This window comes from Citrus clementina, unplaced genomic scaffold (genome assembly GCF_000493195.1).
Source record: "Citrus clementina cultivar Clemenules unplaced genomic scaffold, Citrus_clementina_v1.0 scaffold_4, whole genome shotgun sequence".
Lineage (NCBI taxonomy): Eukaryota > Viridiplantae > Streptophyta > Magnoliopsida > Sapindales > Rutaceae > Citrus > Citrus x clementina.
Genome location: NW_006262274.1, coordinates 2309866 through 2331444, shown reverse-complemented (window position 1 = coordinate 2331444; position 21579 = coordinate 2309866). Strand labels below are relative to the sequence as shown.

The window sequence follows — 21579 nt, the reverse complement described above, 5'->3', positions numbered from 1 at the left end:
TGATGGGCGATTCCTATGCTGTCTGTCGCATGCAGCAACCGTGTTTAAAAGGGTAAGCGAATTAACGTTTTCCCGGGGAACCAGCAGCGTGTTCGAAAGGTAAAGTGGGAGAAAATTATTAGAGATTGATTCCAAATTTAATATATCTTCTGTTGGATCGGATTACGTCCCACAACTTGGACATTGTCCAGAAATTGACAAAAATTTAATTGATGGTACACTCGTGCTGTGGGGTTTAGTGTCTTTAAAGCATCTAGTCACAATTGTGTTCTGGATCCCATAATCATGAATCATAATCATCTTATCATTGATGAAACTTGTGCGCACCATTAAAGTTTTATCTAGTTTTTCTATTAGCAACAGAAAGCTCCCTGAAGACAATAAGATACATATCTTAAAAGAGTGTTGAAGTTATAGCAGGCAGCTGAATAGTTTTAAAAGACAAGTGTGATTCTCATTTAAGCTAACTCAAGACTTAAAATCAAAATTCGTGTTAACGGGAATGAATAAAAGCAACATGCGTGGCAACTCGAGGGTGCCATTTTTCAAGATATCATAAATGGTGCAAATTAAATTAACTAGTTAGCCCTATAGCTATTAGCTAGCAATCAAAAAGACGAAAGGTTAAGGAAATCAATTGTGTAAATTAGGTTGTTACTCTTTCTTGTCTTCAGGGTGCCCTTTCTCTTCTACGTTGGAAGAAGAGAAGAGAAATTCCATGCTGTTGCTGCTGCTGCTACCGGAATTAAACATCGCATCAGCCATATTTGCCACCAAGTAATCTCCGGGAACCTCTCTTTCGTATCGAACGGTCGAGGGACCGGCACCGGTGCTTGAACCTCCGGCAGCTACGTCCATTGTGAGCCATCGGCCAATGTTGCTTGTTGATGAAGGTTGTTGCACGGTGACACTCTGCTGTGTCGTCATCCCTTGTGTGATTTCTGCTGATGATGACGCGGGCACCATCGACGGCGCCGTTGCCGACATGTGACACGTGTGGTCTCCATAGTACGCTACTTCAAATGTGGAGGGGTCATCATCCAGCCGCTGCACTTGCTTCTTTGCTGGGCATTTGTACAACTTCTGGTGCGTGCACCTGTAATAACTCCTGAAAATTAAAGTAATGATTAACAATAATGGTTAGTCTCCTTGTTATGACTAAATTAATTTTAATTAATTTAGGTATTTGATTTTTCAAACATTCTTAGATGTTAATTTTTGGTGGGGTAAACGACTAGTTAATTAATAATCAAGGAGTCTTCATAGTTTACCGCAGGATCAAAAGTAAATAATTAATTAACTGGTCAATCTCGATTACCCGCATGCATACTCAGTCAAATTTGAGCATGATTATTATGATCAAACATTTTGAAAAACAAAAAGGAGAAGTTGATAATAAATAGAGCGGTTTCAATCAAAGTCGTTGGATCTTTTTTAAACTGCTGCGCAATCTTTCTTCATGTGCTTTGAACATTGAATGTGTCAAATAATATTTCATTAATCATTGTTCAAAATTCATAGTGCATGGACTAGCTTTCTAGCTCTGACTAATTTCGTACCTCGGATACTTTGAATTCAGAATCTCTTTCTGGCCATATTTTCTCCAAGTGTAGCCATCCTCCGGCGGAATTTCTGTATTTCCGATCTGCGGCGCCGGTACTGTCGTCGTTCTCGCGTTCCCACTATACATAAACAACCAAATTGGACATTACATATCATACAACCTGGAGAATATATTTGTTGCTCATATGCTGCCAAAATAACAATAACAATTATAATAATAATAAATATGGTAACATCATGAGACATAGCACTATGTAATAGTATTTTCTAAGAAATAGCATGGAAATGCTTTTTGTATCTTTTACAAGCATTTCCCTTTCGGCAATAGCAATTCCCATGAAATTGCTGTAGGGTTTGCCGATGGATCCAAGTCATTGTGAGTAAAGCACAAGTCACCTAAAAATTTAGGTTACATCAGAATTTGATCGATGCAATGATCCAATAAGTTTCATCACATATCACACTAATTGACATCAATCAAAGGCTTAATGAAACGGTAATCTGAGCATGTTTTAGGCTCATTTTGAGGCCATGACTGGGCATAAATATAAGTATATCTATCCCCATTCATGGGACAGGTGCCTATGATATGGGAGCTCGAACCCTATACTGCGCGCTCGTGGGCTAATGGATACATTAATTAATCTCAGATGAAGAAGCATAAATACGTGTTAATGTCAATATATATGTACCTTCTTCGATGCCTCGGCTGCGAAGATGATGAAGCTCTGCCAGAATCTGAAACATCCATTGGCTGAACGTTATGATGATGATGATCTCCTCCAAAGCTTCTCAATCTTGTCGTTGAAGTTCCTTCCATTTCTTTTGCACCCATTTCACCGATATGAAATGGGGTTCTCCCAACGAAGTGCTGCGTTTGCATTAAGCTCATTGTTTGCGTCACACTAGACCTTAGCCATTCCTGCAAACTTGCATCAATGATCTGCTGCTGCTGCTGCTCATGAAATAATGTCTCAGCGGCCGCGGCGGGCGGATAAAACAAAGCTGCAGGAGCTTGATGATGATGAGCAGCATTCAACCTTTCCTTAGCTGCACAGAAGCTCTTAATGATTTCATCACATGATCTTGAAATCGTTTCAGGTTGATTTGCAATGTTTGGTAGGTTAGCTTCAAGGTCTTTAGCTAACTTGCATCCATTAAGGATCAAAGAAAAGATCTCCTCCATGGCCTGGCTTTCTAGTTAATTTTTTTTTTTTTTTTTGCTCACTTTGCTAATTTGGCTTGTAATGGAGAAAATTAATTTAAACGGCGGCCGGGTTTCCAAATCTTTGCCTGATCAGTATGCTTCCAAGTAAATGGTAGTTATAAAAAAAAAAAATACTTGTATATTCAAAGTAACATGTGTCTCTTCTACACGGTATACAAAGAGAAAGAACCCATGAAACATGAAAACACGACCAGGTCGCGGTCTCCTTTAAAAGTCAACTATTTTTCTTAGTCTAGAGGAAGACTTGCCAATTCTTGATTTGAACCTTGAAGAATTTTCCATGCTTTGAAGCTATGACCCGCTAACAACAGTATGAAAATTTCTTCTTCTAGACTTCCCTTTGAAAAATTTTTAAACTTAATCAATATTATTATTTTTGTTTAATTACCAAAATATGATCCATCACTTGGTAGCAGGGACTTTTAGCCCTTCAACCCTACGTCATGGGTCATGACTGTGTCACATCTTGGTCGAGATTCCATTCGCCCCAAATTGTATGTACGCTTGAGACTATAACGCACCATATTATGGTCTCTCTCTCTCTTTTTTTTTTTTTTTAATTTTTAAATTATTGGTTTTAAGGTTTTAATGCAATTTCATTTCTGCTTTATATTTATTGAGTAGTTAGCTCTTTCAGTTTAAATTTTAGGGAGACAAGGGTAAAAAAATTGAGTTGAAATTTACCCATCTTTTTACCCTTCATTTAGATTTTTTCTATTGCATTTTTTTCCCTTAATAGAACTAGAATAGGCCTGTTCAATTTGAGGGAAACATCACAATCATACCAATTAACTAAAATCTCATCAGATACATTTTGATTGAAATTGTACTAATTATGGTAGTAACTATACTTAGACGACTGCATTTTACTTAAAAATAAAACAATTACCATATTGAGAACAAAACTTTAAAAAGAATGTTAGGCATGAAAAGTTGAGATATAAAATTTATATTTTAACCAATATGGTAGATGATGTTATATTATCTCATAGGACGATATGATAATAATTATTTTTTTTTATAGTCATACAGTAAATAGTTATTGAGCCTTTATTATTTCATATCACTCAAAATTTAAAATATGATTAAAAAAATTAAAAATATGTGAATTTTGTCAACATCGTACTAGTAGTGTGTCACATGTAAAAGACCACCATCTCGAACAAAGTTTTGATGGGGGCCATCGAAAAGAGTCAAAAGTCGAAAAAAATGATTTCCCACATGAGTCGTGACCAAAACAATTAAATAAATAAAATAAAAAGTGTCGCTTAGAGCATCTTTAAAAGTCTTTTAAAATTTTATTCTTTAAAAATTAATTTACTTCTTAAGGTGGCAAATAAATAAATAAAAGAATATAATTTTTTTAAAGAAATTTATCAAATTAGAATAAATTAATATTATTTTAATAAAATCTTTTCTACTATCAATTTGAATTGTTGTCATATTTTTGAAAGAAAATATAAATAATAATTATTGCAGTCTTATTTTTTCAATAAATAATAATAAAATATTAATAAAAGAGGAAAAAACTCACTTGATAATATTAAAGAATTAGAAATAAATCTTATTTAAAGAATCTAAATTATGTATCTTTTAGAATATTTAATATTAATATGATTCTTCAAATAAAAAGTAAAATTTTATTTGAAGAGTCTTTTGGATAGGGTAATTTTTAAAAACCTCCCCTGAGATTTGGGCTTGTTGCAAGTAGATGGCGATAATTGATTTATTTGTAAAAAACCCTCTACCGTCAGTTAATTTTAACATTGACCGTTAGTTGACCGTGCAAAGACAATATTACCCTTAACAATAGTTTATAAACGAAAATAACTAAAAAAAACCAAAATTATTAGCTATTTTACCCTTTTTAAATTATTGATATTTTCTTAAAGTTCCTATAAAAAAATTAAAATTAAAAAATTAAAAAATCATCTTTAAATTATTGATATTTCCTTAAAATTCCTACAAGAAAGATAAAATTAAAAATTTAAAAATGAAATAGTCATAATCTTTACCTATGATATTGTAAATTTTTGGAATTGACAAGGATAAAATTGTCAAAAAATAGGATTTGTGCTTTTCGCACCAATAATTTTGGTTTTTTTTAATTATTTTCGTTTACAAACTATTGTTAAGGGTAATATTATCTTTGCATGGTCAACTAACGGTCAATGTTAAAATTAACTGATGGTAGGAGATTTTTTACAAATAAACCAATTCTCGCCATCTATTTGCAACAAACCCAAGCCTCAGGGGAGGTTTTTAAAAATTACCCCTTTTGGATACTCTTAGCATCTCTCGAATTCTTGATGTCGGTGTACTTTGATTTGCAGGGGTGTATACAGTTAGATTATCAATTAAAGATATATGGGCTCTTAATCAGACGCGGTGCACTAAGTACATTCAGACAAAGCGTACGGGCCAAAATCCAGCTTAACGAACTCTCAGCTAAAGGCTTTGATGATTCGAAGAACAACAAACTTTCGCCGTCTGCGTAGCACAGGATGAAACCCACCCCATTGGCAATTTACTCTTCGTTTTCAATTTCGGTCTCCTACTGTCTTACACAGATCTCATATCTCTTTTTCCCTCCATCTCTCTATCCAGATCGTCTCTTTTTTCTGTTTTTGTTTTGTAATTTGATTACAAAACGATCAAACCAAAAATAAAAATAAAAGGAAAATGTTCAAATTCTTGAAAGGAGTGGTGGGCGGATCTGGTGCGGGCGTCAAGGATCTGCCTTACAACATCGGCGACCCTTACCCCTCCGCTTGGGGCTCCTGGTCCCACTTCCAAGGCACCTCCAAGGTAATTCAATTTTCATTTTCATTTAATTTTAATTATATTTCACTTCGACTTCATCAGTCAAATCAATCAGTCACGATTCATCAAAATTCTATCTAATTCACTCTCAATCAATCGATCAATTAGGATGATGGATCTCCAGTCTCTATATTTTCCATCTCTGGAACCAACGCTCAGGATGGACACTTGGCAGCTGCACGGAATGGCGTCAAGCGTCTACGCACTGTATGGAAACTTTGTTCATTAGTGTGTGTATTTAGTTTGTGAGAATTAAGCAGTTATTCGAATTGGATTGAATTTATTTTCAGGTTAGGCATCCGAATATTCTGGCGTTTCTTCACAGTACTGAGGTTGAAAATATTGACGCTACGAGTACGAAGATCACTATCTATATTGTTACTGAGCCTGTTATGCCTTTGTCCGAAAAGATCAAGGAATTAGGTCTTGAAGGTTCGCAAAGGTACAAAGCCCTAGTCTTGTGATCTTTTTGCTCAGTTTTGATTCTCCAATAATGCTACATTGCATCCTTTAGTGTAGAATCAGCGTGTTAAGCACTTGTGTTGGCACGTACTCATGCATATAAGGTTATTAGGGTTCAAACTCATTTTAGGGGCTCTGTCGCTCAATATTATTTGTTTTGACACTATTTTACATCTCACTTCATTTGCAACTTAAATTTACTCTGGACATGTTTGTAACTTTGCTTAATTTCGAAAGCACAACAGTTTGAGTACTTTGTAAACACTCACTTTTTCTTCTTGTTGATTTCATTTTCTTCATCTCTTTCTTTTAATGGATTTTTGGTTTGGTCTTGGACACACTGTGTCTGCTGTTATGGATGTATGTGACAATTTACATGGGGTGTGGGATAGTGTTGGCCATTCAAAATGTCCGTGTGTCAATGAGTTTGTGATATTTGGTTTGTTTTGACTTGTGACATGTGGCAGAGATGAGTATTATGCATGGGGGCTGAACCAGATAGCTAAAGCTGTGAGCTTCCTGAATAATGATTGTAAACTTGTAAGTATCGTCCATTAATATTTATTAGAGTTTTAATTTATGTATTTTTTTGAATTATTATTTAACTTCAGAAAGGAAAGGGCTGAGATTCATTTTCATTATATGTGCTGTTTATTGGAATATGCTATGCAAGTACACAGTGGGATAATTCTATTACAGAAATTATTCACTTTGTTCTTGTGAATTTGCATTATCAATGAATCATTGTAGTAGTGATTTTTTTTTTTTCACTCTTGCATAATGGATCTGGCTAAAACTTGTGGGAAGTTCTCATGTGACATTAATTATGAGCTTCTCCCTGCCTACCCCTCCCTTCTTTTCTCTTTCCTTAGTTTGCCATTTCACTTTTTGACTATGTTGGTTCTACAGGTTCATGGTAATGTTTGCCTGTCCAGTGTTGTTGTCACACAAACTTTGGACTGGAAGCTGCATGCTTTTGATGTTTTGTCAGAATTTGATGGGAACAATGAAGCTGCCAATGGACCAATGCTGGTAGCTTTTGTATTTGATTGAAAAATTGGTTTTTCGTGCATTTCATATGCTGATTGAGTTTATAAGTTCTAAAGGAAAGAAAGAGGTTTATATGTAATTGCCAGAATTTGCTAAGAAGGTCAAATAACTAATAAAGGAACTAAATTATATTACTCTATGGAGCCTTTTGAAATCAAATGTTTAACTTATTCTTCTCAACAATAGCTCTTTGTCTAATCATGTTTTCTTTTAAAAAAATCGATTATAGCTTTCTCTTATAGGTCTTTTATATTTTGACTGGATTTCTATTCCATACTGGTTCTTCCCATAGTTAAAGCTGGGTTTGGTGTCTCACATAAGTTAATGTCTTTTTCCCTTCCATTCAGCAATATGCATGGCTTGTTGGAGCTCAATATAAACCTGTGGAGTTGGCAAAGTCAGATTGGACTGCAGTTAGAAAATCCCCCCCTTGGTCCATTGATTCTTGGGGCTTGGGTGAGTCTCTATCACTACTTTTGCAATTTGAACATAACAATGTATCTTTATGCTCCACTGCATTTTCTGTTTCTCCTTTTTTCCTTATCACCTTTCTAACTGGGATGGTTCACATTTGATGATGTTACGTTCAATTTGAACATATTTCCTCACTTAAGGTTTTGTGAGAAGGATATTACATTTTAAAGGGAAAATATGCTCTCCTAAGAAATGGTTTTCTTTATGCAAGAGATTGATGTTTACTGAAAATTCATTGTTTGGAGGTTATGTGCATGATGCAATTCCACTTTAAACTGCTTCTGTTTATGTGTAGACGATTTTCACATGCTTGTGCTTAAATATGCTAGCTTTCTATTCAGATCGCTCTCTTGTTTCATATTATCATTTGTATGACTAACTTGTTTTAGTTGATAGGCTGCCTTATCTATGAACTCTTCTCTGGTATGAGGTTGAGCAAAACGGAGGAGCTGCGAAATACCGCTTCCATTCCAAAGGTTTGGCTTTTATTGTTTGGGGTGACTCCATTATGACTGATTGTATGATCTCGGAGTTCTTTCTCTTTTTCTACTTAAAGTATATTTAAAATGATTGATTTCTCTTGTGTGTGTCTTTTCCTCATGAATGTGCTTCTGTGCACACAATTTCTTGGTTGTTTAGATATTGATTAATTTGAATATACATTTTCATTTGTGATCTGCCCATTTCTTGTCTCACAGTCTCTGCTTCCAGATTATCAGCGGCTCTTGAGTTCTATGCCTTCTCGCAGGTTGAATTCATCCAAGCTTATTGAAAATAGTGGTGAGTTTTTCCTTTTAACTCTGGGTTATATTTGGCTTGTTGCTTTGAAAAGTGTTGCATTTCTAGGAGTACTGTATGCAGATTGCTTTATGAGAGACTTATCCCATTAGATTATCTACATTGTTTGGACATATTCGGATTGCTCAATGTTATCATTGAGCAAATTCTAGGTTGTTATGACTCCTTTTGGTCTTTTGGATTTCTACTATTGTTGCATTTGTTTCTAAAACTTATTTTGCTCTGCCATTCTTCTCATTACGTGCTAATAAAGTTGGGGACTTCTGGATGACAGAATATTTTCAAAATAAGTTGGTGGACACAATACATTTTATGGAAATTCTGAATTTGAAAGACAGCGTTGAGAAGGATACCTTCTTTCGGAAACTTCCAAATTTAGCAGAGCAACTCCCTCGCCAGATTGTGCTGAAGAAGGTTTGGTTTTAAAATTCCAATGTTATTTGCTTCTTCATTTTTAACAGGTTCTTTTCCATGCTAGTCATGATTTTGTCTTCTGGTTTACAGTTGCTTCCTTTATTAGCTTCTGCCCTTGAATTTGGTTCAGCTGCTGCCCCTGCACTGACTGCACTGTTGAAAATGGGTTCTTGGCTTTCGACTGAAGAATTTAGTGTCAAGGTTAAACTCCTTCAGCTTTTTTGTGGTCTTTGATCCCCCCTTTTTTTTTTCATTCTCAATTCATTTATTTTACAGTTCCTGTTTGACTAGGGTTATTTTCTTTTTGTATTTTGCAGGTACTGCCAACTATTATCAAACTATTTGCCTCCAATGACCGAGCGATTCGAGTTGCTCTCTTGCAACATATTGATCAATATGGAGAGTCATTTTCTGCGCAAGTTGTTGATGAGCAAGTATGTTGCTAATAGTAGAATGATTTTTATGTCTGCTTGATTCTTGCAAATGCTAGATGGTACTAGTGTTTGTATGAATGCCTAGATGACAAATTCTTAACTCCACTTTGGAATATTTTCCACTAGGTGTACCCTCATGTTGCTACTGGGTTCGCTGATACATCTGCTTTTCTTCGTGAAATGACTCTTAAATCCATGCTTGTTCTGGCTCCAAAGGTATGTGTCTCTTAGTTTATTGGCAGCAGTGTCTTTATTACTTGACGAGGAAAACCAAACATTTTTATGTAAAAAAGTGCATAATGGTTATGTTGAAATTTATGTTGCAAAAATATTATGACTTCCTGGTCAATGTTGAGAACTTACACTGACATTTAAAGTTAGACATTGGTAATTATATTTCTTAATCATCTTCTCCTAGTTTTTGCTTGTATTGTAATCCAGTATCGCCTTTCGATGTAAGCTTATTTTGATTGTTAATTTACTAATCCTTAATAACTTATCTATTTATTCGAAAAGGCGTGGAGATGAAAACAATACTTGTCATGCTTTGTGGGGACGTGACAATGACTATTGCTAAAATGAGGATAGTCGATGAGTGCTTATATAAGAATTGACAATATGAAGAGATACTTAAGCAATTCCAGGTGTGGTGCTCATTGTGAAGTGTGGATAATAGAATGCTGTCTAAGATGGTTGGTCTTGCAAAGCAGTAAGTAGAGGCCTTTGCGGCAATAGATCAAGTATATATAAAGAAAATAAGGATGAGGTGGTACTGTAATTTTGCGATGCCGCTGATATTCGGAGGACATGGCCCTAAATTGATAAATGGCAAAACATAAACTTAATAATTGGCCTCATAAGGAGCAAATGTTAATCTTGGTTCTGTTAAGTTGATGTCTTCCTGAAATTAACATTGTAATGTAGCGCTACTTTTATAATGGGTCAGACATGCTTGATGCTTCTCCATCTCGTGTTACATTGTGGGTCATTCATCTAGTCTATCTTGTGGTTATTTCATCTTTAGGCTTAAGGTTTCTTTCTGTAGTTAATTGTAATGGTGGATAACGAACTGTGGTTTCTGTGTCCTTTCTAATGTTGTCTTCCTGTGACATTTTGCAGCTTTCTCAACGTACCATATCGGGGTCTTTGTTGAAATATCTTTCAAAGCTGCAGGTACTTTGTTGATAGAATTGAAATCTATTGGATTTGGTTTCTAATGAAAATCAGATATTCCTTTTATTTTTTATTTTTTTGGGGATGTCCTGAAATCATCCGACATTCTTAGACTTAGAAATTAGTTTTCTTTATCAACTGAAATTAATTATTTACTTCTTTTTTCATATTTATAATTTTAAACATTTTTAAGTTTTACAGGTTGATGAGGAGCCTGCAATCAGAACTAATACTACCATATTACTGGGGAATATTGCAAGCCACCTGAATGAAGGGGTAAGTGCTGCAAGTGGCTTCTTTTTCTCTTTCATTTTTTTCTTTTCAAGCATCTTGAACTTCTATTTTTTATTGGAGGCGGTTAGTATTTAGTACCATGGTTTATTTATTTTTATTAATTAACAGATTGATTATATTTGTTCTTTCATTGAAGCATCAACTGATGTGTTTGAATGTTCAATGCAGACAAGGAAGAGAGTTTTGATTAATGCTTTTACAGTCCGTGCACTGCGGGATACTTTCTCTCCTGCCCGAGGAGCTGGTAAGGAAGTTTGAATATAATTCTTGTCTAAGTGAATTTGTTAGCTAAAATTCTTTCTTATTTAAATTGGTTTCGTTTTTTTTTTAATGTACTTGAAAAAAATGAAAAGGAAAAACTACCTTTCAGAAAGTTCTTGGTTGTGGTTAGTTTCTTCATGCTTTGAGTCAAATATCCTTTTTTGAGCTCTGAACTTGGAAGAAGTCTGCGGTTTTGTTTTTTAAATATTTATCAACTTTCTAGGTGTTTATTAACCCTTTCAGCTTCCAAGATTGAAGTTGCTGACCTGTATAACTTTACTCTGTGCAGGAGTTATGGCTTTATGTGCCACCAGTTCTTATTATGACATCAACGAGGTTGCAACTCGGGTTCTTCCAAGTGTGGTTGTACTTACAATTGACCCTGACAGGTTATATCTCTTTAGATGATTTGACATTTCCTCTTTTTCCAAAAAAAATGTTTACCGCTGTGTAATGAATGAGGTTGCTCTTTCCTGTGAACAGTGATGTCAGATCAAAGGCATTTCAAGCAGTGGATCAATTTTTGCAGATTGTAAAGCAATACCATGAAAAGGTGTAAATGCATGCCCTTTTTTTTTAATTGCATTTTTTCTTTGTTTTTCATGTGACGTTTGATTACCTGATTATTTGATATTTTGTTATACTGATATCTTCTATGATTTCATTGTAGACAAATACAGGAGATGCCACTGGAGCTTCAAGTGTTGGAATCTCGTCAATGCCAGGGAATGCCAGTTTACTTGGGTAAGTGATCGAAATTTTCATTATGGGGAAGTGAGACTCTTTTGTGTACTCTTATTTGTAGGTATGATTGTTTATCTTGCCTCCACCTTATTTTGAACAATGATATGGAAAATGGTGGATTTAGAAGATTTTTTTTTTTTGTTGCAAGAAAATCTTAAATCTGGTTGTTATATGCTATCTGTTTGCCAAGGAGTTCCGCTTGGCAGTTTTGACATGTTTTTTATCCTTGAGTTTGCATTGACTCAGTTATCATTACCATGCAGATGGGCCATGAGCTCCTTGACACTCAAAGGTAAACCTTCTGAGCAAGCACCAGTTGCTTCTGCAAATTCCATTACACCTTTGACTTCAACAACCTCCAGTACCAGCTCAGGTATGCATCTTGAGACTGAATATTGTTGTTTAAAGCGTTCAGTTTATTGCAAAATGCATGTATAATTCTTTTTTGTCTTGTGTCCTATTACTAGCTATATATTTAAGTGCTTGTATAGAATGATCAACCAAATTAAGGTTGTTAGATGTTGACGAATTGAATGGTTGAAGGATACTTCATTGTTACTTAATGAAGGGGAAAGAGTCTGGTGTGTATCATCACCACCTAATCAGAAAGACTGGTAAGCGGGACTATTGATAAATATTTCTTAGACTGATTTTGTGTAATTTGTCTGTGCAAAGCATTAAGGGTGCCAAATTGCATAATGAGTACTGAATGTTATCATAAGAATGCAATGGGAAGTTTTTGAGATTTGGCACTGTTGTTCACTTATTCTGAAGTGACTATAGCGAGCACTGTTATTGGGTTGGATTATTTGACTCTATCCGTCGGTCAATTTGGAAAAATTGAACTTCTTGTCTTGACTTCGATGAGCATAGATGGGGTTGTGAATGCTGCTTCTGGGTGTTGAATAAGAAATCATGGTTATGAAATGGATTCTTCAATATATGTGATCCACTTTTTATATGGATGCATTCACTCTTCAGTTCAATCAATCCCTGATGTTGGTTTTCTGTTGTAATTTCAGTAATGGAAAATGCAATCAACGCACCACTGCGTCATGTAAGTTTGGGCACAGACTTCGCTGATCAACCAGCAGGTCCGGCACCACCATCCCCTACTTCAACAGATGGATGGGGAGAAATTGAAAATGGACTTCATGAAGATCATGACAGTGACAAAGATGGGTGGGATGATATTGAACCTCTTGAAGAGCCTAAGCCATCTCCTGTCCTCGCCAACATCCAAGCAGCTCAAAAACGACCGGTTTCGCAGCCAAGACCAACAGGTATGTAGCTGTACTTGTGTGAATATGTGCACTTAAATGAAATTCAAGACCTCATTCAAATGTGATGATTAAATGATTTATTTATCCCTTCCTCAGCTACAAGCCTACGACCAAAAAGTACAGGAAAGGTACCTAAAGAGGAAGATGATGATTTGTGGGGTTCCATTGCTGCTCCTGCTCCAAGAACATCTTCAAAACCTCTAAATGTGAAACCAGCAGCAGCACTAGATGATGATGATCCCTGGGCTGCCATCGCCGCTCCTCCACCCACAACCAAGGCTAAACCTTTAGCAGCAGGTAGAGGCAGAGGAGCCAAACCTGTCGTACCTAAACTCGGCGCACAAAGAATAAACCGGACATCCTAGGGGATGTAAAATACGCAAGAAAGAACAAAACAAACGAAAACAAAATGTGCTGTAAATTTTTAGCTTTCTCCATTTTGGGTTACTGGATATCTAATCTAAATACAATGAGTCCAGCTTACCCAGAGTTGTGTTGGTCAGTTTCTGTCATTATTTGTAATACCATTCTTTTCAACCAATTATCTCAGTGTTTTGAAAGAGCAAATTCATAGTGTTTGTAACCATTCGTGGATGGAACGTGTCGTATATTTTTGTAGAATAGCAATGAAAAGTTTCTGCCTACGAGATTGTGTTTACAATCTTAGATTGTAGAAATCATTACATTTACAGTAGCGCAAAGCCTATTTTGGAAGACGTTTGTACTGATTCACAGTTTGATCATTCGTATGTCATGTTTGTATTAGCATTAACCATAGCTAAGATAATCATAATTTCAGGTAGAAAGTTTGTATTTTAAAAGGATGTGATTGGAATTCTAGACGCTCTTCTACCATGATATTTTACCACTTGAAGCATACCAGTAGAACCAACTCTAATATATCAATATTATATGTATGATGAAGGTTTACCAATGGAGGCGTGGTTCGAAAATTTACTGAGCATGGATAAGTTCGAAAATCTATGTGAAATGATAAGAGCTCTGATTTTTCACTTGTAGACTTGTGAATCGGGGAAATAAATTTGTCATCACTCTTTAAGTATGGCCGTCTCTTTCATAGTTTTATCTTAGGTTACAGTGAAGTTGAAAATGTTGAAATAAAAGGAGAAAAACGAAGCAGAGAAAGACGTAATTGATTGAGTAGGCAGCATTCTCTTTGACTATGAAAATAATTTAATATAACCACGTGAACTATTGTACTGTTTCTATTCTTTCTCTTTTAAGAGAAAAATAAATAAATAAATCCGACTCTTCAGAAAAGTCAGTGAAGGAAAAAAAAAAAAAAAAAGGAAAAAACACAATGCGTTGTAGAAACTGCAGCGCCATGTCTGATCCATTCCCAAATGGGTACAACTTTTGCATAATTGTTATGTATTTAAGCTGTTATTTGATAAGCCAAGTAAATGCTTCGGTTCATGAATATCATAACGAAGGTTTCATTCATCGTTCAAATTCTTATTTCTTTCATGGCGGCAGTGAAGGCCTTTATGCCTCCAAGGCTCGCATTGATGCTGACAAACCCACTTCTAATGAAGACAAGCCCATCAATGGCAAGTCCTTTATAAGGTAAAAAGGAATGTGCTTTGCCTTTTTGTAAATTTTTTCATCTCTTTGTTTCCCCGGAAAATTTTTACGGTCGAAATGAGAAAGTGGCTATGAGGTTTTGTTGTAAAAAGAGATTTTGGATTGATTGATTGTTTGTTTAATGAGCTTCGTTGTGCTTGGTTTGTTGACTTTTTATGATGTTAATCATAAGACTTTTTAGAAATAGCTAGCTGACAATTGGCATTTCCAGTGTTGGATTCACCTAAATATTGCCTTTGGCAACCCCCTTTTCCGAAATAGAAATAGTAACAAGGCATCGTTAAATCATTTCTTAATCTTTGTAATAGTGAACTGGGAATGTAATTGACTGAAGGCAAAATGAGATATTCCCAAGAGATCTGAGGATGATTGGGATATTAGTAAAGAGGCCTTATAGATTGTCTGCTGTTATGTGATTGTTTCCTGAGTTCTTAGAAATGATAAACCCTTTTATTCATCCATTTCTTAAGAAACGGTGGAAACATGTGGAACATTGCCACATCGTTGCCTGATTCCTGAGTATTTTTAATCCAGCGTCTATGTAGAAGAATTGAAAAACAATTTAAATGACAGGTTATTATCCTTGTGTCAATTCTCTTCCAGCAGATGCTGAAAATATGATGAAATTAGTCAGGTTATTTCCCTGATCTAGTGCAAATACATACCTAAACTAGCCATACTTGCAATAGTTGTTTTGTTATATTTAGATACTGTGAACATTTTGTGTTGTCTATCTTTGTTATAACATGTGTGATTTCAGGTTTGAGTCCATCAATTTCCGAAGAACAAAACTGTCTGCTGAAAAGAAGAATGAGATGCAGCAAAAGACTGGATTGGTTGAAGCTATAATTGTTGAGGTTAGAGATAGGGACAAGATTGGGGGCTCTTATTTGAAGTCTGATGCTATATGCTGCACTCCAGAACTTGCCAAGAATGGATCATGCAAGGTAGGAGAGGTGATTATCCACCAAGACCCGTATAACCTCAATGGGCCAAAACGGGTTCAGACTTTCTTTGAAGGCCAAAATGAAGAGGCTAGTATGGGACATGAAACAATTGAGATCAACAGTACTGGCATGTATTATCTGTATTTTATGTATTGTGATCCAGAACTCAAGGGTTTGCAAATTAGTGGGAAGACAGTTTGGAGGAACACGGAAGGTTATCTTCCTGGAAAGATGGCACCACTGATGACATTTTCTGCTTTCATGTCTTTTGCTTACCTTGTTCTCGGTCTTGTCTGGTTTGTCAGGTTTGTACAATATTGGAAAGATATAATGCAATTACACTATCACATCACAGCTGTGATTGGTCTGGGAATGTGTGAAATGGCTCTCTGGTATTTTGAGTATGCAAACTTTAATTCAACTGGGACCAGACCCATGGGAATCACGCTTTGGGCAGTTACCTTCAGTGCTGTCAAGAAGACCGTCTCGCGTTTACTTCTTTTAGTGGTTTCTATGGGCTACGGTGTTGTGCGGCCGACCCTTGGTGGAATAACAATGAAAGTAATTCTTCTTGGTGTAACATATTTTATTTTCTCAGAAGCACTCGGGCTTGTCGAACACTTGGGGAATATCAATGATTTCACTGGAAAAGCAAGGCTACTTCTAGTGCTTCCTGTTTCTCTATTGGATGCTTGCTTTATTATCTGGATATTTTCTTCTTTGTCCCAGACATTGGAGAAGCTTCAGGTAATGTTACAATCACATGCCTCCTTTCTATGACCTTGAAAGTGCACACATTTTAAGACATTGTTTCTACTCGTTTCCTTCTGTTAAAGGAAAAGAATAAAATATTGTGGTTATGAATAACTAGCATGCTGTCTGCACATCTTAAATGACTCTGCCATCCTCTGCTTTCTACACAGATTAAGAAGAGCTTGGCCAAATTTGCACTGTATCAGAAGTTTACCAACTCCCTGGCAGTATCAGTGCTGCTTTCTGTTGCTTGGATCGGTTATGAGGTTGTTCAAGTCCTTGCTATTTTTACTATTATTATTATTGTTTTCATCTTGCTTCCAGTGAAAATTGTATAATGGTAAGTAAATTGAAATATATTCTTGGTGTGCATGGCAAAAGGCCCTTGATCTAAATTTTCATTAGATTTTACCTTTTCTAACTTAATTAAGTTGAATGGCATATTAAATTTTCTTCTTGGTTAATGTGACCCTAAAATTGTACTAAATTGATTTCAGTTCTAGACTTGCAGTCAAATCTGAGTTGTATTTGTTCAGTTATACTTTAATGCAGCTGATCCATTGAGTGAACTATGGCGAAGAGCTTGGATAATTCCAGCTTTCTGGACTTTACTTGCATATATAATCTTGGTGGTGATATGCATTCTCTGGGCCCCGTCACATAACCCAACTAGGTACTCTTTGGAATTTATACCTTTTCTTTTGCAGATTGATATTTAATGAATGGAATTTGCATTTATTCTGGAGTACTCTCTTCATACAGAATGCCGCTATAAGCTTTGCATTTTGTTTGCTGGGCTTTTAGATGAAAGTCACTTGATACTTGATATTCATGTAAGTAGGATGCTGATTAAGAGGTCGCTTCAACCTTAATCTCCATCTGATCAACTCTACTCATTGTCTAATCAATTTTTTGAATTTCATACAACTTAGGAGCTTGAATGTTTTTGCCTGTATTTAATCCTGTCAAGACAGAATTGCTTACCTAAGATTCTAAATTGATAGCCAACATGAATGTTTCCAGAAATTTTAAGCGCTGCCTGCTACAGGATTTGTTTTCCATTTTCTTGTTAGAAATGATAGTTGATTGGGTTCTTGATGGTGTAGATACGCATATTCAGAGGAGACAGGGGATGATCTCGAGGAAGAAGGCATCCCCCTCACTGGTGGTGGAGTAATGGTGGCTGGAGATTTAGCAACCAAGGTGGATATAAAGGAAAGGAAGGTGTCAAGTGCAATTGAACCTCACGTGTTTGGACTAGGAGAAGATCTTGAAGAGGACAAAAGGGTATAATTGTCCCGTTTTCTCCTGTATTGCAATTGAACTCAAAAAGTACAAATAGCAGCTGTAATCAGGAGCTCCCTCTCAGAACATAATTGTCACAACTTGTACATTGACTGAGTGAAAAACACATGGCAAACTTCTTGAATGGCAGTTAGAGGCCCAGGAATCTCAACCATTTCGAAGCTCAGCTCTATCTCTTTTGCTTGTGGGTGGAGATAAACCAGAATTACAATTGGGGCTTGTGGCTATGTGGGGAAAGAATGCTCGAGTTTCGGAAATATGCTCGGAGATTGGTGTTATTATTACTCTCTACATAGCAATTTGAGAATACATTATCCTTTATAATTATGTCGCTGTCAAAATTTTAATACATGCTCTACTGTAAGAAGTAAACTATCCTCTACCGTTACAAAATCTGCCTGAACAGCATCTTTATATAAAAAACATAATTGGTCCAACGCAAATGAACCAAATAAGGGATAAAAAATGACACGTCATACTCCTTAGTTTGATTTCAGCTATCGCCAACCATCACAGGGTCATGCAGAAGAGTGAAAGGCAGCAAATCTCTTATGTCATCTTTTACATGCTGCAACTACTGAAGAGAGGTGATAATTGTCAATCACCCGGCCAATCTTCAAAATCAGTTCAATGCCTCACTTAGCATTTGTTTTACTAGGAAATTTCCGTTTTCCAGATTGACCCTTTTGCCTTTGATCCCTCTTCCTCTTCTTGGATTGCTTTTGGAACGACTTACCTACCAAGGAGGGTTGTTCTTTCAATGCAAAGCTTTTAGCAACATGCCCCAGGTGAAGCTTCTTCAATGTAAAAATTCTTTTCAGCTCACCACGATGGGCAGTGTATGCACGAACCCAGGAGCAAAATGCATCCTTGGCCAATTTCTTCATTTTTGACTGCAGGACAATATCTAAGGCAAAGTATTAATTTGAAGCAGATAAAATGCCACTTAAAATCATTTAGGTAAGTATGGTTATGTTGGATACAAAGCCTGAAAGAAAAAAAAAGAGAAAAGAATATCGTAAGGAGTGAAGATTCACATTGTCTGATTGGTTGGAGAGGAGATTCACATTGTCTAATTGGTTATCAGTTAATATATATCTAAACTAGGTAAAGACCAATACTTATTTGATGCATTGTATACAAGCATTCTCTGCTAGGATGTACCTGAAGACGTACCTCATGTATAATGAACGATTCAAGTGCATTCTGCAAAGATAGGATCCAAGGATGTGACTCTGTGGTAAGAAATTTTTTCACCCGGGGCTTCTGACCATACAATGGGAAACTATCTAACACTTTCAGAAGTGGATACTCCGTCAATGATACACCATGCTTCTCCAAGTCTTGTAGATAATCCATTTCAACCGGCTGTAGGAATAGCAAGGAATCTCCTCTTTCACCCAACCTAGCTGTCCTACCAACCCTGCATTATGGATTGGAAAAAGAGGCACAATCAACGGTGAAGGCAGGTAAATTATTATGGACTGTCAAGGATGGTTACAAAAAGAGTGAAGGCATCAGCAGATTGCAGAAATGGAGTTCTTAAAGAAAACAAACAATCAATGGAATATTAAAATAAAAATTTCCAACAGGAAGATGTTTGAAATACCTATGCACGTATTCAGTAGCCTCCCCTGCAGAATCATACTGTATAATACATTTTACTTTCGGGAAATCCAGACCTCTAGCAGCAACATCAGTGGACAGTAGAAGAGCCTTCTTCTCTATTTTAAAGGCCCCAAATGTGGTTATTCTATCCTCTTGCTTCATATTCCCATGTAACCTGAAGGTTTTGCATCTCAAAAAAAGCTGTTTGAGTTCCATATCTGGTTGTGAATGGGGTGACCATTGGAATTCACTCAATAGTGAATAGTGAAAATCCACCGCATCACATGTCGAAAAGAACACCACAAGCTGTTGAAGGCAAATTAATACAATTTTAATTAGTATCAGCCATTCCACCTTAAAAGCATAGAAATGAAACTATGTTCCCAACCCACAAAAAAAAAAAAAAAGGTGCCATAACATAATTGAAGGACAGCCCACCTTACCTTTTGGGAAACTTCTGTGTCAAAAAGATGTTTTAAAATGGAAAGAAGTACTGCAAGCCGTGAACCACAGGGTACTGCATAACAATTTATTAACAGTCTTAGAATGCTCTACCAAATGACACTTCTTTTTCTTTTTAAATAATTACCCAGATATAATTAATTTCTGTTAAGATATACCTTTCACATATCTTTGAACCAATTGAGCTGGAAGCTTAAAGTCTTCAGTTGTAGATCTCATAGTTGTGCTTGGATGTTCTACTTCTTCCTTAACATCTGATTCCAGGGATCCAAAACGTACATGTGATTTATCTTCTGGCAACTTCTTTTCATCAAGACCGATCAAGACTGGAGTTTCCAGACTAATTTTCGCGAGATGGTTTACTTTTTCATTTAAGGTAGCGGACAACAGTAAATTCTGCCTCTTAACATTAGAAACTTCATTTCCCTCACCAATAGACCCAATGTTCCTTGAACCCAAAATATCTAGTATCTCCTCTATTTCTTTTCCAAATCCTAATTCCAGAATTCTGACAAGAAGCATAAGAAAAATTAGGGGAGGCACAAAAGACATGAAACAGTAACGAAATTAACAATCCGTTAAAATACTGCAACTGAACTCCAATGATAAATACCTATCTGCTTCATCAAATATTATCCAACACAAATTTGTATGCAAGAATGATGATGTATGCTTTAAGTGGTCCAAAAGACGTCCAGGTGTTGCAACAAGAATAGATATGCCTGAAAAGAGTCATATGAAATATTAATGTGTCTCTACAAATCCATCAACAACAGATGAAGGATATTTCCACCAAACATTCATCCGACTTAAACCTGAAGACATACATACATTGCCATAAATACCAGACCCATCAAACCAGGCCAACGAAAAAAGAAAGAGATGTAGAAAATCTTCACCTTTACGCAACCTGGCTTTCTCTTTTGACCGGTTCTCCCCACCCATTACATAACCAGGCACAATCCAATGAAAACGATGCAATAACTTATGTAAAATCTCATAAACCTGCAAGCATAACTCACGGGTTGGCACAAGAACCAATGCTGCCAGCAAGAACACATCAATTCATCACACTACATTAGAAATAACAATAACAATAACAATAATAAAAGTAGTAACAAAATACAAGTAATCAAAGCTCATCCTTACCAAAAGTTCCACTCGAGCGATCAATTCGAGGACTGTAACTCTGCAAGTGATTAATAATGGGTGCTAAATAAGCCACCGTCTTGCCCGTCCCAGTAGCCGCATTAACAAGTCTAGATAATTTTTTTTTTCCACATCAAACAAAGCTCATTATAATCAAACAAAAACATTAAAACTGGAACTATTAAAAAGCAAAGAAAGGATGATTACACGTGTCGGCCAGAGAGAATAACAGGGATTGCTTGAGCCTGAACTTTTGTCGGAGCTTCAAATCCAAGTCTTTCTGTCACCAAATTACGAATTTTTATCATCATAATTAACTTTAAATTAATGTTAAAAAAAACAAAAACAAAAGCAAACCTCGTAGCTGGTCGCATAGAGTAGAGTGGAGGCCGAGACTGGAGAAGGAGCACGACGCGAATATTTCTTTTACTGTTTCTTTCTTCTTACTCATTTTTATCATTCTTCTCCTTCTGCGAGATTGTCTGGGAATTTAGGGTTTTGGGAAAGAGCTGAATTTTTTCATCAGGGTTTATCTAAACTACTAAAAACCAGAGAAACGACGCCGCATCTATTAAAAACGGCACGTCATTTATAGTGAGAATAAGTAAATTTCTTTTTCACCAGAACGACATGTCATATAGAATACTAACTAATTGCACGATGTATCGTAACACCTCTAATTTTTTTTTTATTTGAATTAGTAACGCCTCTAATTTAGTTTAACAAACCTGCTATACGCACGTATTTGA

The 21579-nt window shown here is 36.0% G+C and overlaps 4 protein-coding genes across 7 annotated transcripts; 2 read left to right on the top strand and 2 right to left on the bottom strand.

Moving 5' to 3' along the window:
* Nucleotides 1-543: 543 nt before the first annotated feature.
* On the bottom strand, nucleotides 544-2749 carry LOC18043887 (WRKY transcription factor 55). The gene is made up of 3 exons (XM_006435879.2): nucleotides 2256-2749; nucleotides 1560-1682; nucleotides 544-1108 (listed from the first exon to the last, which is right to left on the bottom strand). The coding sequence occupies exons 1-3, from the start codon at nucleotides 2747-2749 to the stop codon at nucleotides 655-657; spliced, it is 1071 nt and encodes a 356-aa protein (XP_006435942.1). The 3' UTR covers nucleotides 544-654.
* A 2433-nt stretch (nucleotides 2750-5182) lies between these two features.
* On the top strand, nucleotides 5183-13695 carry LOC18043886 (N-terminal kinase-like protein). The gene is made up of 21 exons (XM_006435878.2): nucleotides 5183-5599; nucleotides 5723-5821; nucleotides 5905-6056; nucleotides 6544-6616; nucleotides 6986-7108; nucleotides 7474-7582; nucleotides 7997-8076; nucleotides 8299-8380; nucleotides 8673-8812; nucleotides 8903-9013; nucleotides 9130-9246; nucleotides 9373-9462; nucleotides 10366-10419; nucleotides 10621-10695; nucleotides 10882-10957; nucleotides 11264-11363; nucleotides 11458-11527; nucleotides 11645-11718; nucleotides 11982-12091; nucleotides 12741-13001; nucleotides 13098-13695. Exons 1-21 carry the CDS (start codon nucleotides 5474-5476, stop codon nucleotides 13364-13366), a joined length of 2391 nt encoding a protein of 796 aa, XP_006435941.1. The 5' UTR covers nucleotides 5183-5473; the 3' UTR covers nucleotides 13367-13695.
* A 417-nt stretch (nucleotides 13696-14112) lies between these two features.
* On the top strand, nucleotides 14113-18216 carry LOC18043885 (transmembrane protein 87A). Of its 2 annotated transcripts, XR_002906076.1 has the most exons (6): nucleotides 14113-14588; nucleotides 15367-16300; nucleotides 16477-16572; nucleotides 16843-16979; nucleotides 17069-17139; nucleotides 17413-17489. XR_002906076.1 is itself a non-coding variant. In XM_006435876.2 (5 exons), exons 1-5 carry the CDS (start codon nucleotides 14323-14325, stop codon nucleotides 17597-17599), a joined length of 1620 nt encoding a protein of 539 aa, XP_006435939.1. In that variant the 5' UTR covers nucleotides 14114-14322; the 3' UTR covers nucleotides 17600-18216. The 2 variants fall into 2 exon arrangements, 1 of the variants encoding a protein (XP_006435939.1); XM_006435876.2 differs by lacking the exon at nucleotides 17069-17139 and having other exon boundaries at nucleotides 14114-14588; nucleotides 17413-18216.
* Nucleotides 18217-18230: 14 nt separating this feature from the next.
* On the bottom strand, nucleotides 18231-21366 carry LOC18043884 (DEAD-box ATP-dependent RNA helicase 17). 3 transcript variants are annotated; one of them, XM_006435875.2, is made up of 10 exons: nucleotides 21188-21366; nucleotides 21038-21110; nucleotides 20831-20940; nucleotides 20581-20724; nucleotides 20295-20403; nucleotides 19840-20189; nucleotides 19663-19736; nucleotides 19221-19525; nucleotides 18788-19034; nucleotides 18231-18504 (listed from the first exon to the last, which is right to left on the bottom strand). In XM_006435875.2, the coding sequence occupies exons 1-10, from the start codon at nucleotides 21288-21290 to the stop codon at nucleotides 18247-18249; spliced, it is 1773 nt and encodes a 590-aa protein (XP_006435938.2). In that variant the 5' UTR covers nucleotides 21291-21366; the 3' UTR covers nucleotides 18231-18246. The 3 variants fall into 3 exon arrangements, with proteins under 3 accessions (XP_006435938.2, XP_024042347.1, XP_024042348.1); XM_024186579.1 differs by having other exon boundaries at nucleotides 18411-18518; nucleotides 18776-19034; XM_024186580.1 differs by having other exon boundaries at nucleotides 18411-18518.
* Nucleotides 21367-21579: the final 213 nt, after the last annotated feature.

Excerpts from the sequence above, each read along its gene's own strand:
- LOC18043884 (XM_006435875.2), bottom strand. The coding sequence starts at position 21,290 with ATGATAAAAATGAGTAAGAAGAAAGAAACAGTAAAAGAAATATTCGCG. Across the intron at positions 20,725-20,830 it reads TCGCTCGAGTGGAACTTTTG|CATTGGTTCTTGTGCCAACC; the intron begins GTAAGGATGAGC and ends TCTTGCTGGCAG. Across the intron at positions 20,190-20,294 it reads ATATTTGATGAAGCAGATAG|AATTCTGGAATTAGGATTTG; the intron begins GTATTTATCATT and ends GCTTCTTGTCAG.
- LOC18043885 (XM_006435876.2), top strand. The coding sequence starts at position 14,323 with ATGCGTTGTAGAAACTGCAGCGCCATGTCTGATCCATTCCCAAATGGG. Across the intron at positions 14,589-15,366 it reads AATGGCAAGTCCTTTATAAG|GTTTGAGTCCATCAATTTCC; the intron begins GTAAAAAGGAAT and ends GTGTGATTTCAG. Across the intron at positions 16,573-16,842 it reads TTGCTTGGATCGGTTATGAG|TTATACTTTAATGCAGCTGA; the intron begins GTTGTTCAAGTC and ends GTATTTGTTCAG.
- LOC18043887 (XM_006435879.2), bottom strand. The coding sequence starts at position 2,749 with ATGGAGGAGATCTTTTCTTTGATCCTTAATGGATGCAAGTTAGCTAAA. Across the intron at positions 1,683-2,255 it reads CAGCCGAGGCATCGAAGAAG|TGGGAACGCGAGAACGACGA; the intron begins GTACATATATAT and ends GTTTATGTATAG. Across the intron at positions 1,109-1,559 it reads CTGAATTCAAAGTATCCGAG|GAGTTATTACAGGTGCACGC; the intron begins GTACGAAATTAG and ends TTTAATTTTCAG.
- LOC18043886 (XM_006435878.2), top strand. The coding sequence starts at position 5,474 with ATGTTCAAATTCTTGAAAGGAGTGGTGGGCGGATCTGGTGCGGGCGTC. Across the intron at positions 7,109-7,473 it reads CTGCCAATGGACCAATGCTG|CAATATGCATGGCTTGTTGG; the intron begins GTAGCTTTTGTA and ends CCTTCCATTCAG. Across the intron at positions 11,719-11,981 it reads GGGAATGCCAGTTTACTTGG|ATGGGCCATGAGCTCCTTGA; the intron begins GTAAGTGATCGA and ends ATTACCATGCAG.